Source organism: Crassostrea angulata, chromosome 4 (genome assembly GCF_025612915.1).
Source record: "Crassostrea angulata isolate pt1a10 chromosome 4, ASM2561291v2, whole genome shotgun sequence".
Lineage (NCBI taxonomy): Eukaryota > Metazoa > Mollusca > Bivalvia > Ostreida > Ostreidae > Magallana > Magallana angulata.
In genome coordinates, this window is record NC_069114.1 from 20638792 (window position 1) to 20656500 (window position 17709).

The 17709-nt window shown below is 33.2% G+C and overlaps 3 protein-coding genes across 3 annotated transcripts in view; 2 read left to right on the plus strand and 1 right to left on the minus strand.

Annotated features, from left to right (window-relative positions):
- The first annotated feature begins 1916 nt into the window (after positions 1 to 1916).
- On the plus strand, positions 1917 to 7579 carry LOC128179855 (probable glutamate receptor). The gene is made up of 9 exons (XM_052847513.1): positions 1917 to 2078; positions 2187 to 2351; positions 3569 to 3730; positions 3823 to 3926; positions 4040 to 4130; positions 4395 to 4710; positions 4985 to 5205; positions 5318 to 5583; positions 7033 to 7579. The coding sequence occupies exons 2-9, from the start codon at positions 2193 to 2195 to the stop codon at positions 7271 to 7273; spliced, it is 1560 nt and encodes a 519-aa protein (XP_052703473.1). The 5' UTR covers positions 1917 to 2078; positions 2187 to 2192; the 3' UTR covers positions 7274 to 7579.
- Positions 7580 to 7807: 228 nt separating this feature from the next.
- On the minus strand, positions 7808 to 13841 carry LOC128179857 (H/ACA ribonucleoprotein complex subunit 2-like protein). The gene is made up of 4 exons (XM_052847515.1): positions 13628 to 13841; positions 10810 to 10882; positions 10055 to 10160; positions 7808 to 8383 (listed from the first exon to the last, which is right to left on the minus strand). The coding sequence occupies exons 1-4, from the start codon at positions 13791 to 13793 to the stop codon at positions 8258 to 8260; spliced, it is 471 nt and encodes a 156-aa protein (XP_052703475.1). The 5' UTR covers positions 13794 to 13841; the 3' UTR covers positions 7808 to 8257.
- A 251-nt stretch (positions 13842 to 14092) lies between these two features.
- Positions 14093 to 17709, plus strand: part of LOC128179854 (integrator complex subunit 4-like) — a 64158-nt gene continuing 60541 nt past the window's right edge. The window contains exons 1-3 of the mRNA XM_052847512.1: positions 14093 to 14163; positions 15042 to 15129; positions 15384 to 15693. Of these exons, the coding sequence (XP_052703472.1) occupies positions 15076 to 15129; positions 15384 to 15693 (364 nt within the window). The 5' untranslated portion in view covers positions 14093 to 14163; positions 15042 to 15075. The remainder of the gene's footprint in view (positions 14164 to 15041; positions 15130 to 15383; positions 15694 to 17709) is intronic.

Sequence of the window (17709 nt, forward strand, 5' to 3'; positions counted from 1 at the left end):
ATCTTCAGTTGCACACCGATAAAATGCAAAGTGCTCTCTTTATGTCTAAAAAATCAAAAATCCTATAACTTTTAATTATTCAAACCGTACCATTTGCACAATTTATATTTTAGCATCCAAACCGGAATAATTTATTTATCCAAACCGTACTACTTATTTAGCAGGTGCATGAAGTTATTGCTATTTTTATACATATTAATGTATTAAAAAGACATCGGTTTGATTTTATTTGGTTAATGTAATGTTTTAAATTAATTTTGGCTGCTTCAGATTTTTAGTATGTGTTATAATATCTACGTAATCTAGAAATAGTTCTTGGTTTTAGCGTTAAAATGACACGTTAACGATTGATTTTTCTACAAATAAGTCGTTTTTATAAACGATGAACGAAAATAACGCACACTCTTTTCAACTGCAAAACCTTCAGAAAAATATGAATGACTATTACAATATTTTAATTAATATTTACCCCGTTGTCGATAGAAAAAAGACACAACACTCATTGTTTTTGCAATGGATACGCCATTTTCACGTTATCCAAACATGTCACTACCGGCGCGGATACACGACAGTGTACTTGCCAAGCAAAATAACATATCGTTGATTTTAAGATAAATAATAATCGATAAAATCAACTTCCGTTTACTTAGTACTTCAGTAATTTGATTACTAAAGGCGACCAAAGAATCATAATCTAGAAGATGAAGATATAAATGGATGACCTGGTTTTTTGGTTTTTTTTTTACATAATTTGGACGTTCGTTCCATCTACCAATTGCGTTTCAATGCATTCACAACCCTTATACTGTAAACTTTGGTGGATCTAATTACCCAATGGTACTGTCGTTTACTGAATTTTTTTTCATCAAATTTAATTTAATTTAGTATAGTCGTGTACACATAATTTTTAAAATACATATTATATAATATATATCATGACGAGATGTATGATTCGTCATAAATAAATCTGCGAATTATGAGTCTACATAAAAGAACTAGAGAGAGTTGTTCGAACACAAATAATATTTCAATTCAGTTAATTCACTCAAGCCATGAAATGGTACATGAGTTTCAATCATTATATACAGTTCAAAAGTCAGAGGTACATCTTATATAAATAAAAAGATAGATAGTAAATAAAGAGTAAATAAGCATAAATATACTATATATACAATGAAGATAGAAAAAGTATAATAATGAAGGACATGCATTTATATCAGACTGTATATTTTGCATTGATAATAAAATAACATTTTTTTTCAGAGTTGTGTCATTAGTACAAGACATAATCACGCAGAAATTAATAGTATTTAGCGCTGAACAGTATTTATCCTCAAGATATGTATGTCTAAACATCAAAACCCTTTACATTCAAGAATTAAAATAGATCTAATAAAATTCGTCAGCAATTTGACCTGAATTACAGAGTTTACACACTCTATTGGTATAGTTAAAGGAATAGTGTACCATCTCCCAGTCTCCCCGGGACATTGTGGTTTGAGGTTCTAAATTTCATAAAAATCTTTCAAAGTTTGTGTGACAATACTAGTATATTTATGTTACCTTTATAACTAAAATTATTCTAAAAAATCTTGATAATTTGTCCTTTTGACGAGTCATTACTTTCACGACCATTTTTGAATATATTGGTCTTGTAACGATTGTTTTACACTTGCAGAAATCCAATTTACATTTACAACATTTTGTTGCAATCCAAGAGCTTGACATATCCCCCCCCCTTTGATATTGCATTGAACTATTTACATCCATGTCATTTTGAAAAGCAGATACATACGATTATATCTAACGGAAATTCGGGTATACATGCCGTATATCAAACCGAATTGTCCAACAGAGGTACAGGTAAGCGGGATACAAAACTTCATTTTTTGTGAACCGTTGTAGCATCCATTGCCTTCAACCTAGCGGAACAGCTCGGAAACCTGTATGTTCAAAGCTCACTGCGTCCAATATGTCTGAATGAGGAGTACATAGAATCTCTATGGCAACACAGGGACCCGGAAGTACATGCGGTTGTGATTGGAAATTGGTCTTTCATCGAATCCGTTCTGAAAGAGGTCCCCCCCCTCTCTCTCTCTCTCTCTCTTAAAAAATTCTTGAATTTGACGTCAAACATATCATATATATATACATTTCTATTTTATCATTCATTGACGAATTTGCAGGCGACGATGTTTGATAGGCAACCGGAAAACATACGGAGAACAGCGCTGTACGCCATGTCTTATTGGGTGGTGTATACGTACCGCGGGGAGGAAGCCAACAACAACACAGGGGATGATGTACAGTTCTGGTCTGATGTAGCCATGGACAATGTGCTACTCATACAGGTAGATTCAACACACTCACACAAGTCCCCCCCCCCCCCCTCAAGTTCGAGATACCGATGTTTACCTGTACATGCATAATATATGAAGGTTTAAGTTGAAGGATTATATACTAGTACATGTTAATGCCATAATGCAAAAATAACGTACTATATAATAGAAAGTTTACTCACAAAAAGGGGGACTGAGTAATTGATATCGATTAAACAGATGTGAAAGTAAATCTTGATTAATGATCAGAGCTGGAATGAGTTCTTTCATGACATACATGTAATACACTAAACGAAAATAAAAGTTAAGGAAATGGATTCCAGTCATAAGGTACACATACATGTACATCCATTGATTTACTGACAGAAAGCCCTAACTACAAGGGCAATATGCTATATTGTGAAGTAGATATATTTGCATTAATTAATTAAAGTAAACTTATGACCTTCTGTTCATTATTTTGTCTGTGATTTATTCATTACACATAAATCCTCAATATATATATAGTATCATATTATAGCAACATCTCTTTGTCCACTTAAATCTCGTTTCTAAATTAAATATGTAGATATATATGTCCAGGAATGATATTTTCTGTCGTTATAGACAAAATGTATGGAGGTATAAAAAAAATATATATAATTTTCTTCATTTGCCGCCAACACCACAGGGACCTGACGTTTTTAGCATATATTTTTCTCATAATAATAAATATAAAACCCCAACCTGATATATGTTTTATGATAAGAAAAATATATATTAAGGTCAGGTGTCTGTGATTTACACGTTTTGATGCATCTGTTTAGGAATGTTTAATTAAGGTGGAATAACACATCATCACAAAATGGCTGACCTCTGATCGAAACACCATATTGTTTTATTAAAAGGATTTTATCGACAGAAACATATAAATTACTCCATAGCCAAGTGGATAAAGTGTCGAGCTTGTGATCCGTACATCACGAGTTCGAATACCGTATGGGTTTTTGTTGTTACTTGCTGAATTGAATTTTTTATCATTTTTTCCCCCCAAACTGCAAATGTTTTGCTTAATTGACATATGTACAGTTTCCTTATAATTATATCTTTTATAATCAAAAAATTCACTGTTAATTTGAGTGACTTTTTCCAGGTGTGTTATTCCACCTTAAACTTTAAAAATAATTTGCACTTTTTAGAAAACCCGGAGTAAACCCTGTTCACTAGTCCACAGTTGTCTATCATTACAGAAAACGACAGCAAACAAGGCTGATCTGTCGACTTTAATGTGGCGAGAAAACAACACTAGAGAATTTGAAAAAGTCGAAATCGACTGGAACGACAAGATGGATCTGTTTCCAAACTCACATTTTGGATTCAACGGGAGACAACTGCTAACAACTGCTGTCCAAGTAAATTGAGTTCATAATACTGTATTCATTATAAAGTACCTGAAAATTTGTTGTTATTGTAACACAGACCATTTTTTATATCCCTGTTTAAGTATAAAGGTTATGTGGAGTTGAGCGAGAAAAATGGAGATCTGGTGATAGAAGGAGGCGTGTGCGGGGACATTGTCAAAATTCTGTGTAATAAACTTAACTTCACGTAAGTGTGTCTCCAAAACCTCTTTCAGTCGTCTACACAGCATTTAAAACTTTGTGGTTTTTTTTTATGATTAATTGATAAAAATGTAGATGAATAATTATCTTTGGTGTCAGTTATCGGGTCATCCCACCGGAAGACGGGCAGTGGGGGATATTGAAGGATGACGGGAACTGGACAGGGATGATCGGGATGCTTCATAGACGGGTACGGTATCAGAGGAGTGGATAGGTCCATTTATAACTTTACTGTTGAATCATTAAATATATTGTTGTGGCTCATATTCTGTGGACCAATACCAACATTAGCAACCCCAACAAGTCAAAAAACGAACTTCATTCGTTGTACATGGAAACAACATGCATCATGTCAATTTGGATATACATAATCTTTAAGTAATTTGCTGTTTTAATACACTGGTATGTACAAAATATATTGCCGTAAATTGCAATTTAAGCACTTTTTTGCCAGGAAGTGGACATAGCAATGGTACCACTGACAGTCCAAGAGGACCGCAAAAAAGTGGTGGACTTCACCATTCCATTCTTTTACTCCAACTTCGGGTTTATTATGCGCATGCCGGACCCAAAGACAGTGAAATGGCGGATCTACCTGGACATGTTTACCTCCGACGTCCTTCTGTCAATAGTCACTGTTCTGGTGCTGGCCAGTTTACTACTGTACACAATGGAACATCTGAGCTGGATCTGGAACGGAAGAAATCCTTCCGAGAAAAAAGAGCTCGCCGATATTGTGGAGTACATTTACGGTGCACTAGTGCTGCAAGGTAAAATCAACTAGTTTATTGCATGACTTGTTTTTGGTTTGCTTTGAATTGACTGACATTAAATTAAACATGATAATATTACATAGATAGTTTTCAGTTTTAAAACCTAGCCGTTGCTAGTTTACTAGTACATGTATGCAATAAAATGCGTATCAGGTGTACAGAGATTGCAACCATCAAAGATCCGAATCTACTTCATGAAATTTGATTTCAAATATTTTTTGCGATGGATCCACAAATCTAAAATAAGTTACTTCCTTTGACATTCCTTTAGCTGGTCACCGACTGCCCAGTTCTTCCAGTGGCCGGGTATTCACGTGCATCTTCTGGATCTCGTGCGTGTCGCTCGCCGCCGTGTACTGCGGGAGTCTGGTCGCCAGCATGGCGCTGGCCCGCAGGGAGAAGATACACTTCGAGACTCTGGAGGATCTGGTGTCTCAAACCGAGTACAAGTGGGGCTACGTATCGGGGACCTACTTGGATTCTGTGCTCCAGGTATTTCGTCCATGTTAATCTTGATTGTCTCTAACTCTTCCCTCTATTAATTTTTACTTTTTTGCCCTTTTCTTTCTCTTGGCTTTGATTTTCTACTGCTCAAATACTGCAGAAATCAAACATTGAAGTTTACCAGAAGATCTACCAAGGTGCGCGTCAATTTGCGACAGAAGATCAAGAGGTGTTATCCATCAGCGGTGACGTTCACTTCCGGAAATTGATGACGGAGAAGTACGTGTTTATCTCCCCTGTTCCACATCTGCAGACGGTCAGTTTCTCGGACTGCCGCTCCCTGCTGTCCACCGAGAGATTCGTGGAGGACAACAGTGCGTTTGGCGTTCCCGAGGATTCACCGCTCAAAGAGATATTCTCTCTCAAGTAAGCTAAATGGGATCATAACGGTTAAAATATTTATGCAAGCATCTTGTAGCTAGGTTTAATAAATGGTATACTGCGAACCAAAATTCGCGTATTAGAAATATCCGCGATTTTCGCGACTACACTGTACCTCTGGGTTAAGAAAAGTTATCTGATTGCAATCTAAATTCATAACTATCATTATGATAATTAACTGGAGCATCTTCTAACCCTAATGAACACAAATGATACCATTTTATCACCAGAGTTCGTGCTATACGCAAACTTTGCTTACACCTCTGTCAACGCCGGAGAAATTGTCATTGCTAAGACCATAGGAGAGGAAATTGCTGAAGATTTGTATGAAATCAATGATGAATCGGGAACGTGTAGAAAATGCTTTTCCAAAACGTTAAAAAATATGTCAAACTACAGATCATATGATCAGATTTTCATTTCACCTCCGCAAAATAGTTCTGACAGGAACTTTGAAATAAAAATGTTTGATGTGTAGAATATTTAAAGGATTAGAAAAATGACAAAGCATAATTTTAAAAGAAGAAATTACATCGATTATTTACATTTTATCAAACTTTGTACAAGAATCTTGTGTATCGGGATTTGACAGAGTTGTACTTGTGAGCGTAGCGGGAAAGACAGCTCTGGATAGAGAAGGCAATAACACTCAACTGATACCCTAAAGAGCTTTGATGTATCCAGGTGATATTCCAACGAACCCCAATCAATGGTGACACCCATTTTTGTGAAGACAGCTGATATCAGAATCTGTTCAGTTATACTGTACATAGGTGTAATAACAAGACATTAAAAATAATTAAGAGAGAGAGAGAGAGAGAGGGGGGGGGTTAGTTATATTAAGTGTATAATTTTATGGCAATCTGGCTTCGATTCTTTTGTTACAATTTACGGCAGATTTTTCGCCAGTATTTTTTATTGTAAAAAAATCCACAATTTTTTTAAGTTGCCTGTGAATTTGATGATGCCCAATAAAGTTCAATGATGTTCCAGTGTACTCCATGACCATCCGTGATTTAGATAGGCTTCCTGATATCAAACACATCGAACGTGTACATTAACCTAACTTGTTGTTTTGTGTGATGTCAAGTGAGCAGAGAGAAAAAGTTGTGAGAGAAAGGATCAATGAGTTTGTCTTGGATATCATTGAGTTTTACAGTTTCTTAAAGTACATTATAGTATACTTAAAATTTCTTTTTAGGTAACATTTAGTTGCAAAAAATTCATTTGTATGTACATGTACCTATAGTATTGGGGTATTTTGGGCTACAGTTGGGGCATTGAGGTTCATTTGTGTAATAAGATACACCCATAATTCAAAATACAACATATTAACGTTTTTATTGCAAGTATGTACATGCACAAAACACTATGTTAACATCAATTATTACATAATTTAAGGTGGATTCCATCTGTATCGTTTCTATTATTCAGATTAGCTCAGTTACAAGACAGTGGAATATTGGGGAGCATCCACCAGAAATACAAGCTACAGAACAACTGCAGCGAGGTCAGCCAGCTGCTGAATCAACACACCATCAAACCAGACGATGTGCAGACAGCCTTCTTCATCCTTTTGGCAGGGATTTTCATTGCCAGTGGCGTGTTGTGCTGTGAATTTGTCGTGTTTTGGTGTACAAAGACTCTGGAGACTAAATTTTCTTCAATAGATTAGAGTATGCGATAGATAGCTGCACACTTACTATTTACAGAGATATTCGCCCCATTTTAATTCTTCCCCTTTTGCCCTCGCTGTCAGCGGGCGACTCGACAAATTCCAATGTCTCAAATTATATCTTTTTAGATTTTAACACACCTGCAAGTGGGTGAATTCAAAATGGGGCAAGGTTGTTTGCAAGTTTAGAAGGGACGAAAATAACCCTCAATACAGTATTCTGTTGATAGCGAGAAATACTTCGTTGTTGTTTTTTTTATGAAACAAGATTTTGGTGATGGAGCTTACTTCAAAGCTAGGTTTGAAATGTCAAATAAACTAAAAATCAGTTGTTTTTAATGAAAATGTGTGTGTTTTTTGTGTATTAATGTTCAAAATTGCAAACAATGATGTGATCATCAATCAACAGTAATGTAACATTTTTTGTTTTTATATGTTGCATTCTACTTTAAAAACTCAAACACCAATCACTTGATATCTCAAGCAAGACTCAAGGCAACATCAATAATCAGACAAAGAAAAAAGCTAACAAAATAATGTTGTTTTCATTTAATTTTTGTACATATACATACCATACATATAAAATAATAAGACTTTATCATGTTCATAACAAGCAATTCATTTCCACAATATTTCTTTTCACACAAGGTTCTGTTCTATACATTTCCATGATTTGATAAAAATGATGAAATGCGTTGAAATTGATGAAAAACATGATTATAGAAACAACTTGTTTTACGAAAACTATTACAGTTAAACAAAGAATTATGATAAATTGCAACCATTGCAACTTTTCATTTCAAACAGCTTCAAAATTCAAAGGTGAAATTTGACATAGAGATCAACAAAAAAAACAACTGGATATGCTTTCATTATCTTGCATCAATACCTCTATGTTTCATACATCAACACTACTAAAACTAAAACAAATAATGCATTTCGTGAGAACTGCACCCCCTCCCCTTTATATATAAAACCCACTGCCTAGATTGGCATGGGAAGGTTTTGAATTTCAGTCTTGCACTCCTCAAACAAATCTTGATAATCTTCATTTGGCTTCACAATCAACATGGTCATAGATCGTCTGTTTCCACAGGCCCCTCCAAGATCCTGAAATGATGCAAGAATCAGAATAATGGTTACTCTATTAGCAGGACAATTATAGCATTTATTGATAACAAATTTCAAAAGATTCTACATTTAAATATTAAACAGTTCCTTCCCCTTTTGGCTACACATTGAGAGAAGGCTAAAATTTCATAGGATATTCACAATGGTGCAAAATTAGTTTTACAACTGATATACAAACTAATATTTAAGGACTGAATCGTTCCTGCTTTGGAACCACTACAGAGATCCTTTATAGTCCTTTCCCCCAAAAACCCCACTTTGAGGAGCTACATTACTATTTTAGATATTGCTCTCTCAGACCATCTAGAACCATTTTAACAAGAGCCATCTTCGCTAGCCAAGGGTTTTCGGTCCACTTTGCTCCCCATAAACCCTTGGCGGATTTCATTACGAAAACTCGGTGACAAGATCTGTTTTATGATTGGCTGCAGCTGCGAGTAGCTGATCCAATTGCAGTGCTTGTAAATATAAACTTTAAAAGAAAACACGTGTGATCTTTGGTAAAACATTCGGTGCTTTTAACAAATTGAGACACAAGTTCTCGAATACAGTGCCTCCCCAACGATGATCTAACCAGATCGTTTTAAAAACCTATATATTTTACTGGGATTGACCATATTTCTACAAACTTGTCAAGGCCCGCGTGATAGCATGGGAAGTAAACATGGCGAATGTAGAAGTTGCCTATCCTGTTAGTATATACGTTCCTGCTTATGGTTATTGCTTTTAAAGGTTCAGTGAGCTCTGTTTTATTTAATTTCTTTGGTCCGCAATATTCACGACAACGATACCTGATTTTATGGCATGAAAGCTTTCATATAAATCGGCAACTTTTTCACTCCCGGTACAGGTCCTTACAAAACACTATGAATAAAACATTCCGTGCTTTCCCTAGGTTATAACTTAATTCGTATTTAATAGCATCGTTAATTATGTTCCGATATTCGGTAGTCAACATGTTTTCAAGTTGTATTAATGCCGTAGTGTGTATATAACCTGTTGTTTAATTCGATTAAAATGTAAAAATGCAAGGGGCGCAACTCAAGTTGCTCGCTAGATAGCGCCACCACGTCACCGAGTTTTCGTAATGAAATCCGCCAAGGGTTTATGGGGAGCAAAGTGGACCGAAAACCCTTGGCTAGCGAAGATGAACAAGAGCTTGGACTTTGTGTAAAACTGCAATGTGATGTAGGCTTGTCGATTTCATTGCTAGCCACTCAGCCATTGCTCTTTGAAATCAACAAGATTTGTCTGGCTTTTGAGCCAAGTCTACACAATCGGTGCATATTTCGCTTGAAACCGTGTCATTTTTAACTTGTTTTGACACAAGAAATGAACATCTATGCCCTATTGAAGGTCTAAGGTCTTGTTAAAATGGTTCTTTATTTGATAGATAAGTTTATTAAGTACTTTGTGACATGTATCACAAGGGCCAAGCCCGTTTTAACATTACAGGTAATTTCAATGTAACCATAAATAAAGAAAGGGGTCGAACTCTGACCCAGATAAAAAAAACTACCAACTCGCTTCAAAAGCCTTATAAATCAATTAATTTTTAATTCCCTGTGACATGTATGGCTAACCTGGATTCATCAAAACTTCAACAGATTTCTAACACCCTTGACCTTTTTATAGTACAGATATACTAACCGTTTTGGAGGGTACATAGCAGTATGGGATTTGATTTTCTTCACAGAGTATAGGAATGTGGGAGATGACATCTATTGGAGACACATCCCCTGCCAGTATCATTATTCTGAAATACATGTATAAGGTGCAATTACCGTGCAATCACTAAGATAATGTTCTTATACAATGCAGTTAAAACATCATATCTGTGAGTAAGTACTCACTAGTGATACCCCCCTCTGAAGTGAAATAACAAAATTTTGTCAAATTTGTTCATAATGGAATCCTAGCTGCAGGTCTGTAGCTCCCGGTCTGAAAAAATTCTGATGGACGACCTGGGAGCTACAGTGCCTCCCATAGTAAAAAACTGTGATTTACGGCGCACAAAAATTGCGCTAGATGGAATCCCATTACACAAAGATTTGTTAAAAAATTTAGGCAAAAAAAATAAAGTCATAATTTATTAGGAAGTTAATTGTCTAATAGGTTCAAAAATGAAGACCACATATACCTAAATAAAGAGTGTTTATAAATTTCAAGCATCTGCGATTAAAAGTTGCTGAGAAATCTTTGATGAAAATTTTTTGTCTGATTGAAACAAAAATGAATCCCACCATATGGAATGGTTTAATTGTGGCGTTTTTTTTTTTTTATTATTCAACAATGTGTTTTCATTGGTATGCATGATGAACGCCAGAGGTTTTACATTTTTTTTATAATGATGCAACAGGTTCTTTGAATCTCTGTCCAAATAAATAAATTATAAGTATACTCACCCACTATGATCCCCTTTCCTGATGCTTTTCTGCACAAACTTTATTCCAGACACAATGTTTTTCTTTGATTGTGCTGTAATGAAAAACTTAAATATTTCAGACTTTGTTCATCACACTACAGTTGGTTTTATGAAATCCTCGTTATGCTGAGAATTAGTGCTAACATGCATGCAGTTGACATTTTTTTGTCCCAGTTCAAATCAACAGCTATGTTTGAGCATTTCTTGAAAAAAAATTTTATTTCATTTTTTTCTCTTAAACAATGAATTTCATGATGCTTCATGATGCTTATTCATTCTTCAGAAATGTTTTCAGTGGCCAATGACTCACAAGTTGAAGTTTATCAAAACCAGTTCTGATGCATTTGATTTTACCCTTTTATTCAAATGCTGAACACTTAAACAGTAGCATTACTTTTTTTTTTATAAAAGAATGTTTATAACTTATGAAATACACATGCCCAGGATAGGCACCTGCAATTAATTTCTTTTTACATCTATATATAACAAACTTTATTTATTTCTCGTATGTACCGAGGTACATCAAAATTCAACAACTTTGGTTTTCCAGTAAACAATCTTATTACAGAGATCTCATGTGCCATTCTTTTGCTTTCTGCAGAAGCCAAGGAGTTGTTGATTTTGAATGTTTATGCAAAAAATCAACAAGTTGGTTCATGTAGGTTTAAAAAAGAAGAATTAAACCAGACAGAGTTGGGGTCAATTACTTTGAAAAGTAATTAATTACTTTCAAATACATTGACAATTTTATCAATTACTTGCAATTACAATTACATTGATTTTTTAAAATGTAATTAATTACTCTCAATTAATTTGATAAATGTAATTAATTACATTTCAATTACTTTAGTTTTATTTTTTTTAATTTTGAGAACATATATATTAACGACATTATACATGGCTTTATGTACGGTTATGTTTTTAAAGGTTGTATAGTTCAGTTCAGATCAGATTTCTTGAAAATTTTCTTTAACATTAAATTCATTAAGTACCATTGAGTTCATTTTTGGTTCTGAATAATATTTTCTCAATAGTGAATTAATCTTTATTCACATATGAAAACTATGTTTATTCAAAAAGTACAACTTTCAGCAGTACAACATATCAGTATATAAATAATAATTGCTATAATTCACAAGAATGAGATATTTTTATTCCCTTGAGTCTAAAATCAATTGGGGTTCTTGGGTATTGGAGGAGTTCACAACTCCACAAAATTAGATCATTACCTATTGCTCTGGGCAGTGTGTCATGCTGTATAAACATAACAAACATTATGGGACATTTAATTATTGTATAAACAAAAGTCCATGCCAAACATGTATAAAATCTACATGTATTTATCATTATAAGACACCTTTTTTATATTTTAAACTTGGAAAAAAGTAATTGAGATGTATTGAAAAGTAATTGAAAATACACAATATTTTTGGAATGTATTTAAATACATTCAATTACTTGTAATTGAAGACAGACTCAATTACCAATTACTTTCAATTACTTTGAAAAATGTAATTAATTACACTCAATTACAAATACTTTTTTCTATTACCCCATCCCTGAAACCAGAGGTGGAAACAAAGAAGAATCGTATAATGAGGGAATATGGAATAAATGCATATATGTCAAGTTTATCAAGTTAAATGAGAAATTAGCTGATAAAGTAAGGCGTTATCCAAAAGGGTGTCCTTCCTTATTATGTTTTCTCCAAGGCACCCATTTTTAAGGTGAAATAACACACCTGGAAAAAGTCACTTAAATTAATTAACAGTAAATTATTTGATTATGAAAGATATGATGATAAATAAACCGTACATGTCAAATAAATGAAAAAATCTGAAGTTTGGGGATAAAAAATGAGTATCTAAAAAATTCAATACAGTAAGAAACAACAAAAGCCGGCTAACCCGAATTACAGAAATGACAGTATTTACCGAAATGATGCCTGAAATTACTGGAATGACACCTAAATCTAAAGAAATGACACCTAATTTTTATTTAAAAAATGTTTTTCACCACAAATATATTAAATTATATCAATAAATGTCTTTATCATTGTAAATAATTGGTATAATTGCAAGACGGAAAATGGTCGGATAGTTAGACAATTATGATATGAGCATGAATGTAATTTGACCCTCTGATATTTAAAAGCATGCAATTAAAATTCCTCATTAATTGTTATATGTATTGTTAATTAGAAAATATTAATTTAAATTGAATTTTTCTCCATAATTTATTTTATACAAATAATAAATCATTATTGTCGTTGTAACAGTTATCGTTCTTTAAGGTTTTTATTTCTTTTTGGTTATGAAGCATTTACCTGAAAGACATAAACGTATAATATAATATAACCCCATTTCAATGTATTTGAAATGTCATTCCTGAAGATTTTAGTGTCATTTCGGTAATTTCAAGTACCATTTCTGTAATTACTGTCATTTCGGTAATTCAATGTACCGACAAAAGCCCTGTGGGAATGGAACTCGGGGATGCATGGATCACAAGCCCGACATTGTATCCACTCTGCTATGGAATAAGTTACATATTGCCATCAACAAAATCCTTTAAATAAAACAATATGTCTTTTCGATCAGAGGCATCTCATTTTTTGTGATCCTTAACGATTTTTTTTTTTACACAAGCAATGGCACATTATCAAATATTCAAATACTGTATCATTAGTTTTCAATTCCATGCACACCTTACAACGTATTTTTAGCGCTTAATTAATCTAGAAACATAATCTCTGCTGGATAAATCTCAAATGTTGTGTACATTTCACATGCATGCACCTTTTTTAATAACTTTGTACAGTCTTTTGGTTAACTTCCGACTGGCAAGTGGCTTTGATATAGGACTAAGATACTTCGTTTTTTCTGCCCATGCCTCTTTCCCATCCTTTTCCTCTACCTCTTCTCCTCCTTCAGACTTTCTTTTCTCTTTCTTTTCTTTTCCCATTTTTTTAAATGCACGTGTTGATGTAAAAATAAATCTACACTATTCAACCGCTTTGAAATTTAAGATCTTTTTCACTATCAATCAAACGTTTATCATACTCTGACAAGAATTGCGTTTAAACAACTCGTACATAGATACGAAATAAGTGTTTCAAGGGTATTTAATGTTATGATTTGTCAGTAATTTTATTGTTTGACTTTCAAACTTTCAACATTTTTTAATATTTTAACTACAAAAGGTTTTTTAAATAAAAAATCCACTGTTTCAAAAATGGAATTCCGAATTATTCATAGTACACACTGTCTTTACAAAGATGGCGACCAAAGAACCTTCTTCTTGGACACTACGATTATGATTTGCAAAAAAACATGTAAAACTGTATTCTTTTTATTTCATTCAGATTAAATGTTGAAAGCTTAGGAGAACTTAAACTCAGAAACATTTCTTTATACCCTGGAAATGTTATCATTATACACTAATGAAGTTTTAAATGAAACCAACAAACGTACACATTTTTTCAGCTTACTACATGTAGTATATTTATGAGTATAGAGACTGTTTTGAAAATAGTTTGACGTAACCCAAATTTGCTGACTTAATTCACTGTATTTGTCTAGGGTTTAGGTCAGTGTATTAGTTAATTAAATAAGTTCGAATTGCATATTTTTTTAAAATATGTTTAGAGTCACAGACTTTTTGGAGTGGAAGTTTAAAAAACAACAACACAGGGGCTCAACACGAAGTTGTTCATCCTTTTATATCTACCACCAATATACAATAAAATACACCTTGTGTATTTTATTGTTTACACCTTGTGTATTTTATTGTTTGCACCTTGTGTATTTTATTGTTTAGAGGTGGTAGGTATAAAAAGTTGAAAAACTTCGTGGCGAGCCCCTGTGGCTCATTTGTAAAAATCTAGTAGCATTCAAACATTAATGCTTAGCATTTTCAAAACTTTTTCTAAATGCAATTTGTAACAACATTCATAGCATTGTTAACTTTTAGGATACAAATTTCAAAAAAAATTTATATGCATAATGCATGAAAAGTATTGTCAGTTTAGGTTGGATTGGATTGTCAACCATCCTGAAGTAACATGTACAGACTATCAAAAGCCCTGAGTTAAAATAATAATTTTTTTTCAACCCATTTTAGATGAACAAATTAACAATTAGAAATTAATATGGATGCTCATAGTTATAGATTGAATTGAGATATTTTCTTATTAGCAAGATTTATTTGTAGAAATTATAGATATATAAAGATTTGAGCATTCAACATGGCTGCACTCCTGAAGAAGAGAGCTGTTGCAGAGTTTAGCCAAGTAGTACAGGTAATGTAAATAAATTCTAGTCTCGGAAAGGCCAGTTTTTTTATCCAGGTGATGGTAATTTAAAATTCAATATTCATTATTTACATGTAGTAGTATGTCCTCATTGTCCTGTAATTCGACCATTGATGTATATTTATTGTTCAAGTCCCAATATTTTTTAAAATGAGTTAGATAATAATAGTTTAACAGAGAAATTTTAATCATAAAACTGTATGCATAAATTTACATGACTCCTATAACTGAATTCATCTCAGGAGGAGCCAAAGCCGATTAAGAAGCTGAAACTGGTGCAGAAACCTCCAACAAAAGAAGTTCAGGTAAATCTTCTAGGAGTGTCCAGCTCCCAGCAGGCATTGCAACAGCTGCTGAAGTTTGAGGAGAGCCTGGTGGAAGGTGACCAGATTCCCCAGAGTGTGATACAGGAACTCATCGAACATTTCCAGCAGGAGAAAGAGGCTCTGGTCCGGAGGAAAATCGCACAGCTTCTAGGAAATCTGGGAATGGTCCCTCATTTTAGTGCAGAAAATCTAGTGGAGGATGTCAGAATTTTACTCAAGAGCGAAAGTAAGTAATTTTATTATATATATTGAAAGTAAGTAATTTTATTATATATATTTTTGATTCTCACACTTCATGATATCGTCTATCACTTAGTATGTCTAGAAAAATTGTTTGTTTGACAAATTGGCATTTTTTTGGTACCATATCTGATTGGTTTCTGTATCACAAAATTTATGACAATAAGGTGCCAGGTAAATTGATATTTATTTTCATTTTTGTTGGTGCAATTTAAAAAGTTTAACAATTAAACAATAATGGATACAATTTCTGCGTTTTGTATTTCTGGATATTACCGTTAAAATGATCATGGAAAAAACGAAATATTAGATCATAACGAAAATAACTGGATTTAAGTTATTTCATACATGTTATTTGATAGCAATTTTAAGGTATTGTGGTGTTCAGTGTGTGAATTGTTCTAAGATGATGTTTTTGTCTGATAAATGTATTTTATTCTGGTTATAAAATGTTCTAATTTCTTATATGAGGGCTGTTGTTGCTATCTCAATCATGGCCATGATGGGAGATATACATGGGCATTGACTTGTGATGTGAGTTGGAATGTTGAGCATGCTCAAGGCAATGTAAAATTTGTGGTCAGTAATGTTTCTGTCGATCTAGATCATAGATGAGATGAAATTGATGAATTTAAGATTTTTTGTGATATCAGCTAGTTAAAATTGTATATAGATAGGCTTGGAATCCCCTTGACTCCAAGGAAAGAATAAAATCTGCATCAACACATAATTCTTTATGCACATTGACAAGAGAATGTTGCAATGTTTTTGATTTACTTCAACATAAAACTGTGGTAGTTATTTCCCTTTTCATGCCTATAATAGCATTTAAATTTGTTATTAAACTATGTCTTGTAAATGTTATGCATTTAGCATGACTGTGTGACTGCATGTAAATGATATTTAAAATCATACATTTACATACATACCTCTTGTCAGTTAGAATGATTTTTTTATATCACAAACACTCTAACCCAACTGTCATACTGTCTTCACTAATGTAATGGGCACTAGAAGTTATTGTAAATATATTGTATGTGAATGTATAATATTAATTCATTCACATACAGTATCTTTACAATAACTTCCAGTGCCTGTGAGTAATGTCAACAATGAAAACATATTCATAAGGCCAGATAGAACAATTTAATAGATTCCTGTATGTAATATTTACATTGAATGTTTTAATAAGTTTTACATCTCATCTTGATTAACAAGTAACAATTTTAAAAATTGTGTATATTATAATATAAGCATAAATTCATTTGATTAAAGGGGGAAAACAAAAATCAAACAAGAATAAAATTAAAAAAAACCGACCTCCAAATAAAAATACTGTATAAAGAAAATAAAACCCAAAAATCTGGGCATTATAATATGCACAGTAATGTGCTTGTATACAATGCATTGTTCATGCAGATTAAACAATGTAACTTTCTCTAACTAATATAAAATGAATACAATTGGACACACAAAAGCATGGCAACAGTACAATATCAGTATTTAAATATATCAGTAGACCATCTGTAAACTTAAACTTTGGTTAGTTGGTTAGGTGTGGTGTATTCCCAGTGGCGTCGAAAGCAAACTGAAAGGGGGGGGGGGCTAGACTTATCAAAAATCTTAATTGACAATCACACAAAAAAAAGGATTTTATTTATGTCTAACTTTGCAAAAAACGTGAGTGGGTGGGTGGCTAAGGCGCTTTAAATACCGGTAATAATGAAGTAAAAAAGAAAATGAATAGGTTATCCTGTATTAATCCTGTTGAAATACCATGCAAATAAAAACTAATTGAATTAAATCATTATCATATTGCACAAGTATGTTGCATTGAAATTGAAATAAATATTTGCACGATACATGGAACGCTGCTCTTTTGCAGGGAAAATTGATGTAGTTTGGTGAAGTTTTAGTTGGTAATTAATTTTATGACGTCCATCAGACAATCGCTGTTACATGAATATTTCACCATGTACTTGAATTTGTTCTGCAAAAGAGG